Source organism: Podarcis erhardii (assembly GCF_964252035.2).
Source record: "Podarcis erhardii genome assembly, chromosome: 3".
Taxonomy (NCBI): domain Eukaryota; kingdom Metazoa; phylum Chordata; class Lepidosauria; order Squamata; family Lacertidae; genus Podarcis; species Podarcis erhardii.
Window position 1 is genome coordinate 93,494,245 of NC_138507.1, and position 17,550 is coordinate 93,511,794.

At 43.9% G+C, this 17,550-nt stretch overlaps 1 protein-coding gene across 1 annotated transcript in view; it reads left to right on the top strand.

Annotated features, from left to right (window-relative positions):
- The first annotated feature begins 642 nt into the window (after positions 1 to 642).
- CAPN8 (calpain 8) overlaps positions 643 to 17,550 on the top strand; it is a 46,187-nt gene continuing 29,279 nt past the window's right edge. Inside the window, exons 1-9 of the mRNA XM_081857800.1 lie at positions 643 to 928; positions 8,144 to 8,213; positions 9,146 to 9,264; positions 9,645 to 9,778; positions 11,061 to 11,229; positions 12,070 to 12,153; positions 13,119 to 13,204; positions 16,133 to 16,207; positions 17,200 to 17,360. Of these exons, the coding sequence (XP_081713926.1) occupies positions 692 to 928; positions 8,144 to 8,213; positions 9,146 to 9,264; positions 9,645 to 9,778; positions 11,061 to 11,229; positions 12,070 to 12,153; positions 13,119 to 13,204; positions 16,133 to 16,207; positions 17,200 to 17,360 (1,135 nt within the window). The 5' untranslated portion in view covers positions 643 to 691. The remainder of the gene's footprint in view (positions 929 to 8,143; positions 8,214 to 9,145; positions 9,265 to 9,644; positions 9,779 to 11,060; positions 11,230 to 12,069; positions 12,154 to 13,118; positions 13,205 to 16,132; positions 16,208 to 17,199; positions 17,361 to 17,550) is intronic.

The window sequence follows — 17,550 nt, forward strand, 5'->3', positions numbered from 1 at the left end:
AGGCTAAGGAGTAAACCCTACACAAATCCAGCATGGAGTCCCTAAGATGGTTGAATGGTGTCTTGTGTGCCTCCTTCTGGCAACTCCTGCAGCTAAACTGGTGCGAAACATATTGCTCTGCTTTCCTTTGGACCACATCAGCAAGGCAGATGGGGGCGGGTCTTGTCATTTGGGCAGCCCATACACACTGCCCAGGCTTGCACCTTATTCTCCATGAATTGGTCTGATCTTCTTCTAAAGCCACCCAGGTTTGCCACCGTAACTCCTTCTTTGAGTGAGAACATTCCACAGTTTAACTATGTGCGAAGGAGCACTTTCTATGGGCTGTCCTGAATTGTCCAGCAAGCTTTACTCCCCTTCACCTTGTCTGGCTTGTTTCCCTACCTGCAAAAGTCTCAGTTCTCCTATACACATCTTAAAATTCAACAGTTGACTAGAAAGCTAGTATCTGCTCCTCATACAAAGGGAGGATACTGAATAAATGCTACAGCCACTGGAATATTCCCTTTCTCTGCCTTTCGCTTCCATTGTCTTGACCCTTTCCCTCTTGTGTACATATTTACCTTTGAATGTTTCCTCCTTCTTTGAGGGTGTTGCACAGCGTAATGTGCTTGCTCATTCCACTCTCACCTGGCCACACTTCCCACCTTGCATTTAGGCTTTAAGACCTGCTGTGTCCTTCTGCCTCGCTATGGCAAACGTGGCGATTAAATTGGCCAGGGAGAAGGAAGCCCTGAAAGGCCTGGGCTCCAACCAGAATGCCGTGAAATACTTAAAACAGGATTTTGAAGCTCTGAAGAGGCAGTGCTTACAGTCTGGCATTCTCTTCAAAGACGAGGAATTCCCCGCCTGCCCTTCTGTTCTTGGCTACAGGGATCTGGGGCCTTATTCACCCAAAACTCAGGGCATTATCTGGAAACGACCTCCGGTAAGATTTTTACATTGTGTTCATAATCAGTCAGGTTCAGATAACATTTCATTCATCCAAGTGTCATCTTCAGACTCACAAGGATTGTAATAGTATGCAAAAAAGCAAAGGTACCGGCCTGCAAGAAGAAATCCAAATTATTATATACTCATTTTACTTTGAACCCTAGATATAGTTTGTTTTAATGCTTCTCTAGTGGCCATCACCTTGATCTTGCAGATGTAAACAAGAATAGAAATGCTGAAGTTTCTTCTCCAATGGTTTGTCCTTTCGGGACTGATAAGATCAACCAGAGCATCTAAAATCAGGGATGCTTTTGGAGTGGCAATATCTGGATTAAGGGACATTTAACATATTGCATGGAAATATAGTGGGTGAAAATTAGAGCCATTTATTATGTTCTTGAGAATGTGGTGGTCTGGAATAAGGGACATCTGGCAACATTCAGTGTTGAGAATGCCTGGAAACATATTCTTTGGGGATTTCCTTCTGCCAATTTCTGAGGTTTTAATAAGCTTAAACTTCGCTGTGCTATTAGAGATACTGTTTCAAAGGCACATTGATGGCACATTAACTGTCAAAACGGGGAGGGAAAACCTTTCTCTGTGTGTATCATTTTTGCAGGTTTTTAGATGTAATTCCATTCTGCTCTGTTTCTGCATTAGTCTTCAAATCCTCTGAAAATACTGTTTAAATATGTATTTAATGCATTTCCCCCTTCTTAAATTAGTATTTTCTCTCAAAATATTTATCCCCATTTTCTTTCAAAACATGTATTTAGACTGCAATCCTTTACCTATTTTATTGAGAGTAAATCCCATTGAACTCAGTGAGGCATCTTTCTGAGTGGGCTTATCATCTTGTCCCGCTGATTTCTCCCACCTCCAGGGAAAGCCATACATTAGCACTCAGAGCAAATGACAATCGGTTTTTTTTTTGTGGATTGCCATCTGTTAAAGAGCTGGTTTTCCCCGGGAAAGGAGTGGCGCAAGGGGGAAACAGCTTAGACCCGAACTTTCTAGGCACAGTGCAAGCTTAAGTGTGGACAAGCCCTGTATCACAACTACTGAGAACTGCACCCCAACATTGGGAGGAATGCAAAATCTGGTGGACAGCAAAGTTCTGATCCCATTAGTCCACGAGCTGCAGATCAGGTCATTTTGTTTGCGCATTTGCAAGACCGCATACTATTCCTATTTCAAAGCCAAATTGCAAAAGAAATGAAAGTAGCTTAAAAAAACCAAACTCTGTTTAATAATACAGTGGTACCTCAGGTTACATACGCTTCAGCTTACATACGCTTCAGGTTACATATGCTTCAGGTTACAGACTCCATTAACCCAGAAATAGTGCTTCAGGTTAAGAACTTTGCTTCAGGATGAGAACAGAAATCGTGCTCTGGCGGCGCAGCAGCAGCAGGAGGCCCCATTAGCTAAAGTGGTGCTTCGGTTAAGAACAATTTCAGGTTAAGTACGGATCTCCGGAACGAATTAAGTACTTAACCTGAGGTACCACTGTAGTTACCTTTTTTTTTTTTTTGCCAAGTACATTCCCCCCCAATGTTCTTTTCAATCGCTTTCCTTTGACTTCAATTTCATTGTCTTTTCCTTCTCTTGACTCTCTCGCACAGTTTCGAAGATCACATAACCATAGGAAGCTGCCTTTTACTGAGTCAGACCATCGATCCATCTTGCTCAGTATATACTAACTGGCAGTACTACATTTCAGATGAAGGAGAGTCACTGTTCTTCCTGGACCAATGCTGAGAATTGGGCCTGGGAACTTTTGCATGCAAAGCCACCGAGCCCTTCTTCTAAGTTTCTTTATGTGTGCATGGCAATGTGAAATGTCATGAGGTCTGGCTAAAAGCCATTCCTAATCTTCTCTTTCGTTTTGGAAGCATTTTCAGGTAGTGCAGAGGTCTCTTGTCAACAGCAGGGTGGATGGAATGGGGTGTGTGTCTTCAGTTGCCTTCATAAAGTTTACTGTTCAGTGAAATTGCATATGCAGTTTTTACTACATTTTTTAATGAAACAATCAAGGAACAAACACCTCCTTAGAAAGGCTTTTACTCTCCAGGCACTTAAGAAAGATTTGAATGCAATGTGAATGAAGAACAGAACAATAAAAAACATGCGACTGTTTCTCAGGAAGGCAGTTGCAGATTATTTTCAGTATTGTTGTGTGCCTCCCCAATCTCTGAGCTGTATGGGGTTCCAAGCATTTATCCAGGCTTCGTGATTCCTTCTGGAAATGAGGCACAGTGGAAATGGGGGTGTCTTTGTGATACATAGGTTATTTACACATATATACAACCTGAGCCTACGATGGAGGGGTTCACGGCATGAACACCCCAAGACGGTCTTGTTTTTCTCAGAGCTGCAGCCCTGCAGATGATGCTGACCACTGGGCAGTTATCAGCGTAATCAGTATTCTTATGCTGGTTCTTACTGTGTTATGTTGTATTTTAACTACAGTGGTACCTCGGGTTACATATGCTTCAGGTTACAGACGCTTCAGGTTACAGACTCCGCTAACCCAGAAATATTGCTTCAGGTTAAGAACTTTGCTTCAGGATAAGAACAGAATTTGGGCTCCAGCAGCGTGGCAGCAGCAGGAGGCCCCATTAGCTAAAGTGGTGCTTCAGGTTAAGAACAGCTTCAGGTTAAGAACGGACCTCCGGAACGAATTAAGTACTTAACCTGAGGTACCACTGTACTATTGTTCTTAACTGCTTTGTTCTTACTACTTTGTATTTTATAACAATTTTTTTTTAATCACAAGCTGCCTTGAATCTCAACTTGGGATATAAATACCGTATTTTTTGACCCATAGGACGCACTTTTTCCCCACCAAAAATGAAGGGGAAATCTGGGTGCGTCCTATGGGGCGAATGCAGGCTTTCGCTGAAGCTTGGAGAGCGAGAGGGGTCGGTGCGCACCGACCGCTCTTGCTCTCCAGGCTTCAGGAAGACATCCGCAGCCTAGGCAGCCCTGCAGGAGGTCCCGCAGGGCTGTCTAGGCTGTGGATAGCAGCCTGCTTCACAGAGCGTTGGGCGCCCTGAAAGCAGAGCGCCCGGCGCTTCGGGAGCACATCCGCAGCCTGGGCAGCCCTGCAGGAGGTCTGGCAGGGATGTCTAGGCTGCAGATAGCAGCCTGCTTCCCGGAGCATCGGGCGCCCTGAAAACAGAGCGCCCGGCGCTTCGGGAACACATCCGCAGCCTAGGCAGCCCTGTGGGAGTTCTCCGCAGGGCTCCCCACGCTGCGGATAGCAGCCTGCCACCCGGCGGGCGGGCGGGGCACCCTGAAGCAGAGTGCCCCCCGGGCCGGACAGACATCTGCAGCGTGGGGAGCCCTGCAGGAGTTCCCCGCAGGGCTCCCCACGCTGCGGATAGCAGCCTGCCGCCTGAGGCAGACATCGGCCAGCCCCACAAGCACCGTTCCTCGACCTGGTTCGGTTTCCCCGACCTGCTTTGGGGGGGGGGGGGAAATAAAGGAAAAAATTTTTTCCTTTATTTCCCCCCCAAAAAACTAGGTGCGTCCTATGGGACGGAGCGTCCTATGGGACGAAAAATACGGTACATTAAAATAAACGAAAAAAATTGTAAAAACAATTAAAGATATCTCAAAGCAGCTACAGATTTTTTAAAAACCACATTCTTTCACCCAGCAATCTTGGATACTGTCAGGGGTTCAGGAGCAGAGACACAGGAGAAGGAGCAAATGGAGAGTGAGGAGGAGGAATCCGAGGGGGGTGTAGGCAGTGACAGTGGTCAGAGAGATTCCACGAGTCTCTCCAGCGAATCGGAAGATTCACAGAGAGGAGCGCCGATGGCCAGGGCAAGGGGGGTGCCAAGGGGGAAACCCCAGAAGGAAGGGGCCAGCGGGGACTCCCTGAGCAGCAGTTGGAAATCAGGACCAGCGTCCCCACCAGAGCGTAGTGGGGGGGAGGAGTCCCAGGCATCGGGACCAGTCTTCTCACCACCAGAGGGAGGAGATGAGTCAGGATTGGCCACGCCTCCATCGGAGAGCGGGGAAACGGTCAAGAGGAAAGTCACCGGCTGGGCGCGCGCGCCAAGTTCAAATGTACAGGCGAGCGGCACAGCAGGTAGCCCGGATAGGGAGCCAGGTCCTAAAGCCCGCCGGAAGGAAGGGCAAGACTCAGGGGGGTCAGCGTCAGAAGAGTCCAGGAGGGAGGAAACCCCAGGGGGCAGAAGGACCCAGAGGAGGAAGGAACAGCGCAGGAGGTGGAGCCGGGCTAGGATCTTAAACTGGTGCGGAAGGGGTAGTGACTCAGAGGGGACTTCGCCGGTCTAGGGCCAAGACGTAGGGCTGCACGCTCTGGGGTTTGAAATGGAAACTAAACTTCAATAAAGACTCTTGTACATTACATCAACCGGGCGTTGGTCCTCTGTGAGCTGGGACCTAGAGGCAGCTCTGACAGATACCATATGAATAGTATAAAGCAATGCTGATATTTTGACAATTCTGGGTGGTAATATGATTATTATTACCATATTGGCCTGAATATAAGCTGCACCCACAAATAAGCCACACCTTTAAAATTTGGCGGCTTGGGGGAGGCTTCGGAGCTGCAGATGGGACGGGCACCATTGCCCCACAATCCTGGGCTGCTCTTTGGGGCAGGGGAGCTGCATTGCTTTGCTGGTGGCCTCCCCACCTTTACCCCTTCATTCCGGCGGCTTGGGGGAGATTTGGGAATGGCGGGTGGGCTGGGCGCCGTTACCCCGTGCTTCTGGGCTGCTTCCTCAGGTGTAAGATCACGAATATAAGCCACACTTTAACTTTTCACGATTGGAATTTGGAAAAAAGAACTGCAGCTTATATTTGGGCCAATACAGTGGTACCTCAGGTTACAGACACTTCAGGTTACAGATGCTTCAGGTTACAGACTCCGCTAACCCAGAAAAAGTACCTCAGGTTAAGAACTTTGCTTCAGGATGAGAACAGAAATCATGCAACAGCGGTGTGGTGGCAGAAGGAGGCCCCATTAGCTAAAGTGGTGCTTCAGGTTAAGAACAGTTTCAGGTTCCGGAACGAATTAAGTTCTTAACCCGAGGTACCACTGTACAGTATTATTAAAATTTATGTACCACCCTTCATCTGAAGATCACAGGCCGGTTTACAGCATAAAGATACAAAATGAAAACACAAAATACCTCTCATAATAATAACAGCAACTCATCTCAAGATCTGATAGTGTGACTCAGAGAGTCTTCCAGTTATAGCTACATGGGAAATGAAAACTTCTCTCTCAAAAGCTGTGACACCTTGGCTTCTCCCCATTCCAAGAACAATCTACCACCTGCCGTCTTTCACCTACATTTAGAACAGCATGCCATATGCCTGGATCAGAGCCAGTGTGGTGTAGTGGTTAAGAGCGGTAGTCTCGTAATCTGGGGAACCGGGTTCGCGTCTCCGCTCCTCCACATGCAGCTGCTGGGTGACCTTGGGCTAGTCACACTTCTCTGAAGTCTCTCAGCCCCACTCACCTCACAGAGTGTTTGTTGTGGGGGAGAAAGGGAAAGGAGAATGTTAGCTGCTTTGAGACTCCTTAAAGGGAGTGAAAGGCGGGATATCAAATCCAAACTCTTCTTCTTCTTCATCAAGAGGAAGTTTCTTTCTTTTCCTTTTCCTTTTAACAAACTCCTTTGGAGTGTCTGTGTGGATTTGACAGGAATTTCAACAGGCTGTTCGTGTTTGATTTTAGACCTGCTGCTTTATATCCGCTCCTAAACATTTAGGTTTTTATGCAGCTTTTAGTGGTGCTGTTGGTAGTTTGTTCAATGGATTGCATTTTTATTGATTGTTTTGTGTTTTTAATTTTGTACATTGCTTCAAACTATTCCAGAAAAAAGAATACAGTGGTACCTCAGGTTAAGTACTTAATTCATTCCGGAGGTCTGTTCTTAACCTGAAACTGTTCTTAACCTGAAGCAGCACTTTAGCTAATGGGGCCTCCTGCTGCTGCCGCGCCGCCGGAGCACAATTTCTGTTCTCATCCTAAAGCAAAGTTCTTAACCCGAGGTACTCTTTCTGGGTTAGCGGAGTCTGTAACCTGAAGCGTATGTAGCCCGAGGTACTACTGTAGTGGTGCTGACAGTCCTGGGAGCGAGGACCTTCAGAATTGTAGTGCAGAGAAATACTCATTATTTTGCAACACTGCTGAGGATTCCAAATTTCAGTTTCGATATCATTTTTTAGAATAAGACAGAATGGCACATCGAAAGAAATATTTTCATGAGCCCTTTGTTTCTTAGAAAGTAAAATAATGAGAACTTACGCACCTGCCTACAATTATGTGAACCATTATGCTGAATAGACAAAGAATGCAAGCTTATGCATGTTTCCTCAAATGTAATACCCACTGTGTACAGTGGAGCTGACTCCTAGGTAAGTATGCATAGAATTGCAATTTTAAGAATGTGTGCTGATCATTATTTTTAACCTCAACAAATCAACCAGAGCTTAATTTTTCAATTATCTTGATGTTTTAAGTGGTGTCATCAATGATGCTCTGGTCTTTTTGTTAGAGTGGCTCAGCTGAATTCCTGATCTGGAACTTACTTAGAAATAATTGAGCTTTCCACCCCAATAATGAATCTGAAAGCATTACTGCAGAACAGTCTTAAAACTAGTTACAATTAAATATTACAAAGTAACAAAGTAACACATTGCACTCAAGTAGCAAGCAATCAGTTCAGTCCAAGAACTTCTGTCTTTGAATCCAGATTCCATTAGGTTGGAAGCTCCTTCTCCCAACCAACATGCTATAGAAGCCAACTTCTAGGGGTTGTGGGGACTTCAGCCCCCACAATAAAATATTTGAGGGGGCCAGGCCCCCACAAAGTTGATGTGCATTGCCATTCAAATAGTGTGTGTGTCATGTGATCGCTTATGCAGAGCGGGTACCTGTGCCCCCACAATATTTTATTCCAGTTGGTACCCATGCAACACGCTGATTAGGTAGGTTCACATTTAAATGCAAAACCAGAATGGAATTTCTCCCCCAATCTTAGCAGAGGTAATTGTGATAACCATTTAGTGCATTTGAGCAGCACTGAATTTGTAGGAAGAGCTCAGTTTCAGTGGAAATCTGCAGGTGACGAAGATGCTAAAACATCACAAGTTAGGTACAGGATTTTGAGAAATGGTGTGCATGCAAATGTAATATTTAATTCATTTTTGTTTTCAGGAGCTAGTCCCCAACCCTCAGTTCATTGTGGGAGGAGCCACTCGTACAGATATTTGTCAAGGGGAACTGGGTAAGTAACTGAATAGCACTCCCCCTTGCTGTCTTCTGTGGTGTTAGGGGAAGGAGGGAACCATCACAAACACCAAACCATACATGTTTTAATTAGATGTACAAAGGTGAGTGCAAAGAAGCAGCTCCAGATAAGTCGAGCAAATAAATATCAAAGAAGCAATATGAATCTAGGATGTAAAACATGTCACTTGAACCCGAACTTTATTGCTTCTTTTGCACATGCCCCCCAATGACTAGTTTAGGAAGCTGAGGCAGGTTTCACCCTCATTTTCATCTTCTGTCTCAGGTTTTTTCTTTTTTCATTCATTCAAAACTAGCACGCCCTGTCTAATTTAGAGGAATAAGAGACAGGCTGTCTCTAAGGGTTTCTTTCATTAAACTCTGTCTCTTTGTCAATAACAAAAATTAGTGGAAATATCAGCCTGGCCACTCTCAAGAGAACTTGAAAGACTCAGGATGCTTTCCATATATTGTACTAACAACCTGCTTTTTATTATTATAATAATAATAAAAAAAAACCAGAACACACCAGGAAAAGAAAGCTTAGCCTTAAAAGCTTTGCCTTAAATGCAGAATCACATCCATAATCTTTCAGAATAACATGGTTTAAAGTGGATCTTCAAAGGCTGTTTGCCTCTGTACACATAGGTTAATACTCCTGCTAAAGCTTTCAAATGCCAAGGGCCCTTTTAAAAAACATTATTTTACAGCGCATGCCATTTAAAATAAGTTTAAATTTCTGTATCCTTGCCACATGTACTTGTTGAATGCCTTAAAGTGTAACAAATCAGCAAGCCCATTTGAAACACAGGGCAAGTTCCTTATGGCGGTGACAGAAATGAGACGTTTCCATAATTTGACAGCAACAAAAGCATTAATAGGTTCATATGCTACAATGTCCAATTCTCCCATTGAATCTGATTCTTCCAGGAGACTGCTGGCTTTTGGCAGCTATCGCATCTCTCACATTGGATCAAGAAATTTTAAGCCGAGTTGTTCCCAAAGATCAGAGCTTCCAGAAGAACTATGCTGGGATTTTTCACTTCCAGGTATCTCTTCCATATTATTTATAGAGTAGGAGATACTTAAGCAAAAGTAGTCAACAATGTAAAACCAGAATCATGTCCTGGAAAAGGCAGAAGGACTTTGCCCATCATGTGTTTGCATACTTTTCTGTGTGTATAGTATAGGCAAGATATAAACCAAGCAGAAACTGTTTCTTCTCTCCAACCTCAGCCAGATATTCCAGCTCTCTATATGACTTCACTCAGCAAACTTAAACATTATTTGTACAAGAAAAGATAAAGCATTGTGTAAAAAGTGGCTAGCTATGCCTCATGATTTTATATGTTGAATCCAGCTTGAAGCGCCTTTGATGGCCTGATATTCAATACGTGAGCTTTCCCTCTCCCCCCCTTTCTTTTGTCAGTTCTGGCAGTACGGAGAGTGGGTGGACGTTGTTGTGGATGACCGGCTCCCCACCAAAAACGGGCAGCTCCTTTTCCTGCACTCTGAAGAAGGCAGTGAGTTCTGGAGTGCCCTGTTGGAGAAGGCCTATGCCAAGTAAGCAAATGATTCTTAGATGTTGCTCAATGGAGGCAGCTGTCATGAGGCCTATCAGTCACAGTCTACCTTCTGCACAGTGCCTAATGCTACCAGTGAATTTTTCACTGGGTGAAATATAGGGCTGTAGTCAACAGTGTTGCTCAGCTGATGGTAAGGTTTTCATCACCTGAATGTCAGTTTTCATTTCTTAATGCAGAAAGTATTGATTTGATGTGTAGAGATCTTTCCTGTTCTAATTAATTCAAGAAGTTTCCAGAAGCTTCTCTGTGTGAAAGGAACTAGCAGAAAGGTTCATGATGTTTGGGTTATACCTTCAGAGAAGCTGGCTTAAACTGGTTCTGTTATCTCTTCTGTCAAGGTCATGCTGACTATAATAAGAGGCCAGAGGAGCCTGGGTTTCACTTTCTCTTTCTATCTCTCTTCCTTCTGGTGTGGTGTTCTGCACATAGCGTTAAGGTTTAGTCTTATTATAAGTTATTGTAAGTTTAAGTTAAGACTGTTGGAACTGGATTTCTTATGAACGTATTGGATTCGTGACCATTATGCTCATTTGCCTTCAGTAGCTCTGGATGAAATACAACTGCCTCTGGTCTATTTTTGGGGAGTCCTGCAAAATGTTTAAGTTTTTACTCTGCTAACTATACATTGGAATCTGCTCTGGATCAATATTGAGTAGAATTCCATGACATTGTATAGGTAGGGAAGCTATTTCTATTCCCCATCCCTCTGCAATCCCTGTGTCCCCTCTAAATCTGCCCTGAGGGATCCCTTCACCCCCTGCGGCAGATTTAGGGAATGTGGTGGGAGGCAGAGAAATTGTGTTATTTAATCTGTATGACGTGTGCATGTGTGGAGATTGCCCTCAAGCTTTTTTCTACACTGTAGGTTAGTAATGGGCAAGGCTGTTAGTTTTGGCTTGTTTTAGGATCTCATTTTTCCAGTCCTAAATGCAGTTTGCTCCATTTCCACATACATTGCAAGTTCGTTGTTGTTGTTTTTGACCCAGTTTGCATTAATATTTCGAAACACATTTCTCCTAATATACACAAAATTTGCCTAGGATATGGGTTTTTGCAATGAATGTTCATCTAATAGAATTCATTTTTGCGTGTTATCTCCTTTCATGTACACATTTTTTTTGCACAGTTCCCCCCACTAATGTGCACATTCTTGTACACATATTTTGATTGGAGAGCCGCATTTCAAAATTTAGAGAAGTGCAAAGTTTCAAAAACAGAGAAGTGTGGATAGACAAATTTCTTCACCATCCATACTGCAGGCTGAATGGCTCATATGAGGCTCTCGCTGGAGGATCTACTGTAGAAGGTTTTGAAGATTTCACTGGTGGCATCTCTGAATCATATGATCTGAGAAAAGCTCCATCCGACCTGTATCAAATCATCCAGAAGGCCCTGCAAGCCGGTTCGCTGCTGGGTTGCTCCATTGATGTGAGTTACTGGCATCATCATCATCATTTTTCTGTGCTCCAACCTATGTTGTGGTGAAGTGACAGAACGCTAGCAGCAGATATTTGTGTTAGGAACTTGGAACAGCAATTGTCCCACTTTAGGGAAGCAGCATTGAGTCCTACAGCTAGAAAAATGCACTTGGTGTTTTGACAAAAGTTGCATCCACACTTGGTCTTTAGTCAGGGGTTTGGAAAACAAGTCCCATGAGGAGAGAATGTTTAGCATGGAGATGACTGATGGGCTCACATAGAAGAGGACAAAGACTTGTTCTCTCTGTTCCTGGGTTGGTGAGGGGGCAGCAGTCAGGACTAGGTCTAAAGAGTTTAAGTTATAGGATGGTAGAGCCTGGCTGAATATGAGAAGAAATCTATCGATGGAAATAGAAGTTTGATAATGGAACCAATTATCTAAAGGGGCAGTGGGTTTTCCCTCGCTGGAGGCATTCAAGCAAAGGCCAGACAGACATCTCTTGTAGATGTTCCAGCATGTACATTTCATTTCCTGCACTGAGCAGGAAGTGGGACTAGATAGCCTACAAGCCCCCTTACAACTCTATGATTCAGAAGGAGCTCACCAGGTGGAGTCAGTGTGCTAGCTTCCTGGCTGGTGGGCTAGTGTTGCTTACTGGGAAAGCCAAATGCACTAGTGGGGCACGTGTGTTTGCACTGTGCAACCTCCACAGCTCCTTGCCCCTCCTGGTAAGCAGCAGAGACCCACCTCCTGGGAAGTTAGCAAAGTAGCTCTGCCCGACCCCAGTGAATCACTTCTAGGATTTTAAACCACCGTGTTGTGTTTTTAAAATAATTTTATATGCCCTAGATAACCAGTGCAGCTGAAACAGAAGCAATCACAAGTCTGAAGCTGGTCAAAGGTCATGCTTATTCTGTTACTGGAGTGGAAGAGGTAAAAATATAGTGTGTGCGTGTGTGTGTGTGTGTGTGTGGCTCTGTGTGAGAGCTTTAACAAACTGAACTGTCATGAAATTAATACTGTTGCACAGCACCCCAAGTGTCTGAGCAGTGCAAGGTTCCAGGGTATTTGTTTCCTTTTGGAAAATGAGGCACAGTGGAGACTGAGGTATCTTTATGATATATGGTTTATTTACACATATATACAACCTGAGTCTAGGATGGAGGAGTTCACTCCAAGAGGTCTTACTCCTTCCATAGATCCAAAACAGACACCAGCTATGGCTCTCTGCCTGGCTGCAGCTTTTCTCCAGCTTCTGGCTCATATAACTCCTCACTCTAACCTCTCTAAGCTCTGGGCTTATCTTCTAACTAACTCTGAGAGGAGTCTTAATTGCTCCATCCCCCAGGCTATAACCTCACGAGGAATTTAGCTTTGCTCAATTAGCTTTCAACACTTGTTGATTCCAGGGGATTAGCATTGTCTAGCACACAGCTGAAGCCACACACAGATTGGGCTTAATCTGGCACCCAAATCTTAACATACCAATAACTGATTAATTCTAACCTTTGGTTGATCTGGAGGTTATAGTGGTCTGGCACTCACAAACTCCTAACAATACTAAATGGCACAAGTAGTTTGTGAAAGTGCACTCCTTTTAACCCTCCCTCTAAAAAACTTACAGCACACTTTAAGACTGAAGTTTGCAAAGCGGTTTCAAAAACATAACATAACAATAAAACCCATAACTTATCTGTAGAAAGGCAATGAAGGTGAAAAACCAGCATTTTAGGGCTGATGTTTTGGACAAAACTTCCATCTACTCAATGGATGAGCTGGCTACATTTAAAAACAGCCGGTTAATGGAACAGGTTTCTGGGGACTGTGTGGAAGTCCCTGGAGGTTTTTCAGAGGGGGATTATAAAGTCCTGATGTTCTGTTTGTGGTGCTTCCCACAGGTTAACTACCGCAGCCGTCCGGAGAAATTAGTCAGGTTGAGAAATCCATGGGGCGAAGTGGAGTGGACTGGGGCCTGGAGTGATAAGTATATTATTATCAATATATATCAGTATTCACTGTTGCTATCAGTGCGCAAGTGATATGCAGTTGATTCTGTTTCCCCCTTTTGCATTATGCATCCTTTGCACTGAATGGAGTAGAATAATGTAAATACAATGTAACACAGCAGACAGTGAGATGAATAATGAATTTTGGGGCAGAAGATGAACTGCGGCAGAATGGAAACAGTGCCGGTTGAGACAAACACAGGATGAAATGGAAAGCAATGCTTTCTTACATCCTTAGTCCCAGGTCATCTTCAGATTGTCACACCCCCACCCCAACCCCAATGCTTGTACATTAACTCCTGAAATGCCATTTATTCATCTACATCAGTGATGGGGAATCTGCGGCTGTCCAGATCTTGTTGGATTCAAACCCCCATCAGTCCCAGATGTTGTGGCTAGTTCTTATAGATTATAGGAGTTTGGGTCTGGAGGGCCACAAGTTCCCTATCCTTGATTTATTTATTTTTTGAATACGTACCCCACCCTTCTCCTAGGAGTTCAGGAGATTATCCCACGTTAGTTCCATAGCAGCTCCATGAGGTAAATTAGAATGAGATATGGTGGTTGATCCAGTCACTCTGAGGGCTTCAAGGCAGGGATTTGAACCCAAGTCTCCTTAGCACAATTAGCACACACTAGCTGAATTCTGTCCTCCACCTGTAAGATTCACACATTCTATAAGCATTTGTAATGTGGGCATCTGACTGGGAAGATGTTCGTGTTGATTTTTTGAACGTTGCCCTGGAAATGAGATGGGAAAAAAGGAGCTATCAATCTCTTTTACATTGTCACTGGCTCTGCTGTATAACATATGAAGTTCCTCTAAAATTACATCTGGCAAAGTTAATATATCAAATGACAGCCGAAAGGAAGAAAGTAATATTAATAGTTAGGAGGGCTATCTATTAACTCACACCCATGGCTTTTCATGCCTGGATAGTAGAGCAGAAACATATAGGAAAAAGAGTATTTCTAAGAGGATTCTTAAGCCCGGCTGAACATGGGGCCGAGCTAGACACAACGGCTAGCTACACCTTTGCATTTTACGCACATACTGAAATCATAGCTGTCAACTTTTACCTTTTCTTGCGAGGAATCCTATTCGGAATAAGGGAATTTCCCTTAAAAAAAGGGAGAAGTTGACCGCTATGACTGGAATAAATGTAAGCACCAGGTAAAGGGTGGGGGGTGGGGGCTGATAATTATCAGGATTATTGGAAGAGTTTAACCCTTGCAGTGATCCCAATGAAAATTGTTCCCCTGGAGCCACTTGTGTTGAGATGTCACCCTATTTTATATTCTAAAAAATCTGCACATTAAATGCAGTTCTATACATGTGCATTTCTATATATGTATACTCAGAAGTTAGCCCCATTGAATTCAATAGGGCTTTCTTCCTGGTAGGCATATACAGTATAGGATTGCACTCTTAACACCATATGCTTATTTATTTGAATGACTGATGGATTGATTTGTATACTGCTCTTGCTCCCGTCATCCATCATTACAAAATATTTCATACCACCATTAAAAATCTAAACACAAACTTCCAGAGCTACAGTCTTAACATTTCCATCTGTTGGGTCCCTGGGGACTTAACTCCCAAAGGCCTGGGCAGATCAATAGGTCTTTAACTGGCATCTAAAGGCCAGCAGTGAGCAGGAGAAGACTTATTTCTCCAGGGAGAGAGTTCCAGAGGTCAGCACACCTGGCAAAGAAACAGTTCCTACTCTGAAACAGAATTAACTGTACGTTAAACCATCTCTGGAAGTTTATTTTTATTATTTACAGAAATTTAAAACGTTTTCATTTGAGAGGCATGTGATCAGGATCTCCCTAGAGCAGTGGAGATTCCAAGAATGTTTCTTTTCTTTTCAGCAGAGCATTCCTTGTATCCCCAGAGTAAATAAGGAATTGTCTCTGCTTTATCCCCAACTCCAGATTTAATTTACTACTGTATCTCATGAATAATGCCATTATCAGTAGATAAATAATCATATAAAAAACAGCCAAACAGCAGGCACATAAACAAGGATTAGATTTCAGGTATTATACTCACATCAAAAAGGGCTCAGTTTTAAAAATAAATCGTACAATAAAAATGATTTAAGTCAGAAATTATAAAACGTTTAACACTTCTTTTCTATCACTTTATGTGACTTTTAATCCAGCAGTGTGGAATCTGTGGTTCTCTAGATGTTGTGAGATTCTAACTCCCATCAGCTCCATCCAGCATAGTCGATGGCGAGGATCGATGGGAGTTGTAGCCAGTGTTTTTTTCCTGGCAGTCTTCTTTCTTCTTTGGCGATCACTTGTAGCCAAGTAAGATTGTCTTCCATAAACACAGTTTTAACAGTGAGTCAGTAAGTGACTGTGAAGGCCGATTCTGCATCCATACGTGCTTCCACAGTGGGGACAAAGGTTTCTCGCAGGATGTGGATTTGCCAAGCATGCCTTCCTCTTAGCGTGTTTCTCCCTTTTGTCCTGAGTTTGAGTGTCTTCAAAGCCCATGACACCTTTGGTAAAGGCTGTTCTCCAGTTGGAGCGCTCTCAGGCCAGTGTTTCCCAGTTGTTGGTATTTATACTACGTTTTATTTAGATTTGCCTTGAGAGACTGTTTAAACCTCTTTTGTTGACCACCAGCATTACGCTCTCCATTTTCTGGCAGTACTCACTGGTACACAGTACTGGCACCCTCCCCCCCTCCCGCAGCTGTGATGGGCCCCATCCAGTTTTCCCATGGCTACAACGGGCCCTGTCTGGCCTTCTTGCAGCCATGGCAGCCCTCCCAGCCTCGGTCCCTCAGGGCTCAGAGATAGGACTGCGTTCATACACATATGCAACTATTTCATGCTTAATTTGTACTGGCAAAATGTTTGGTTTGTAATGCTCTCCTATCCCTGCAGTGCTCCACAATGGAATTATATTGACCCCAAGCAGAAAGCAGCTCTGGATAAGCAGGCAGATGATGGTGAATTTTGGTAAGAACCTTTCAATCAATAGCAGAATGTAGATAAACATGCTGCAGTGTGAGGGTGACACTAGATGTGATGTTAAATGCATCACTTGTGCTGTGTCATTTGCCTTCTAATTGCTAACAGCAGATGAAGGAAGGCCAGATTTTTGTCAGGACTGTGGCACATAAGGAGCGAGGTTTTCATGTGTTCCCTCCTCGCATATTTCTAATGAAAATCTCCCCCTTGCAATAATAATTTATAATAATAATAATTTATTATTTATACCCTGCCCATCTGGCTGGGCTTCCCCAGCCACTCTGGGCGGCTTCCAACAAAATATTAAAATACCGTAATACGTCAATGATGCCTTGTGGCGACAATTGGCTAATAGCAGTTGTGGTGGTGAAGATTTTTGTTGGACTTGCATCGGGGGGGAAATGGGATGAACACCCACAACACACTCCTGGCAAAAAACCTCATAGGAGCATAAGAAGCTGAGTCAGACAACTGCAGCTTAGTGGTAAGATAAAAACACTCTGCATGTGTTCAGAGACTGCTATGCAACATCTTCCTTCACTGGCAGCAGAAATATATGTGTGGAGTAGACCAGGCTATTAGGCTGCTGTTCTTTACAGTCATTTGGCAGTGCAGTTGGCTCTTCTCTGTCATGACAACTGTTGGTAAGAGAGGGACTTTTATCATTTATTGCCCTGGGATCCCTAGCAACTTAGACCTGGCCCTTGAAATGTAATGTGGGAATGGCAAGTCCTAGACTCTAATTTGGTATGAGCTAAGGATAGCATGACTGACTGGACGCAAGAAGACTAATCACTGAGAATTTGTAGGCCTTCCATTATTGATGGGGATTCCTAGAAGTTTCACAGCTTTGTAACGCCAAATAATTCTCTTGTGCTATTGCTGCCTGCTGTCTCGGTAGAAGATAAATCAATGGCAAGTGGATAATGGCTTTCTTCCAGACTCACTAAGCACTCTCATATGCTATGCTCCTATGGCAGGATGTCATTCTCAGATTTTCAAAGGAACTTCACAAGGCTTGAGATCTGCAACCTGACTCCTGACACCCTGACAAGCAACCATGTCCACAAATGGGGTATGACTTTGTTCAACGGAAACTGGAGACGGGGCTCCACAGCCGGTGGGTGCCAAAATTACCCAGGTAATGTCACCGTGGAGAAGCCAATCATTAGCCATAGCTATGATGGGGAAGCTTTTGTACTGGAGGACTGCCTGTAAAATATTTCAGTGGTCTCACTATTTGAGCCAATGGGGGCAATTGTAGATCAGGCTCTTTCCCAAGTGCCTGTTGGAAGTGCAACAGCAGGGATTGTTCAGTTTGGAATTTAAGA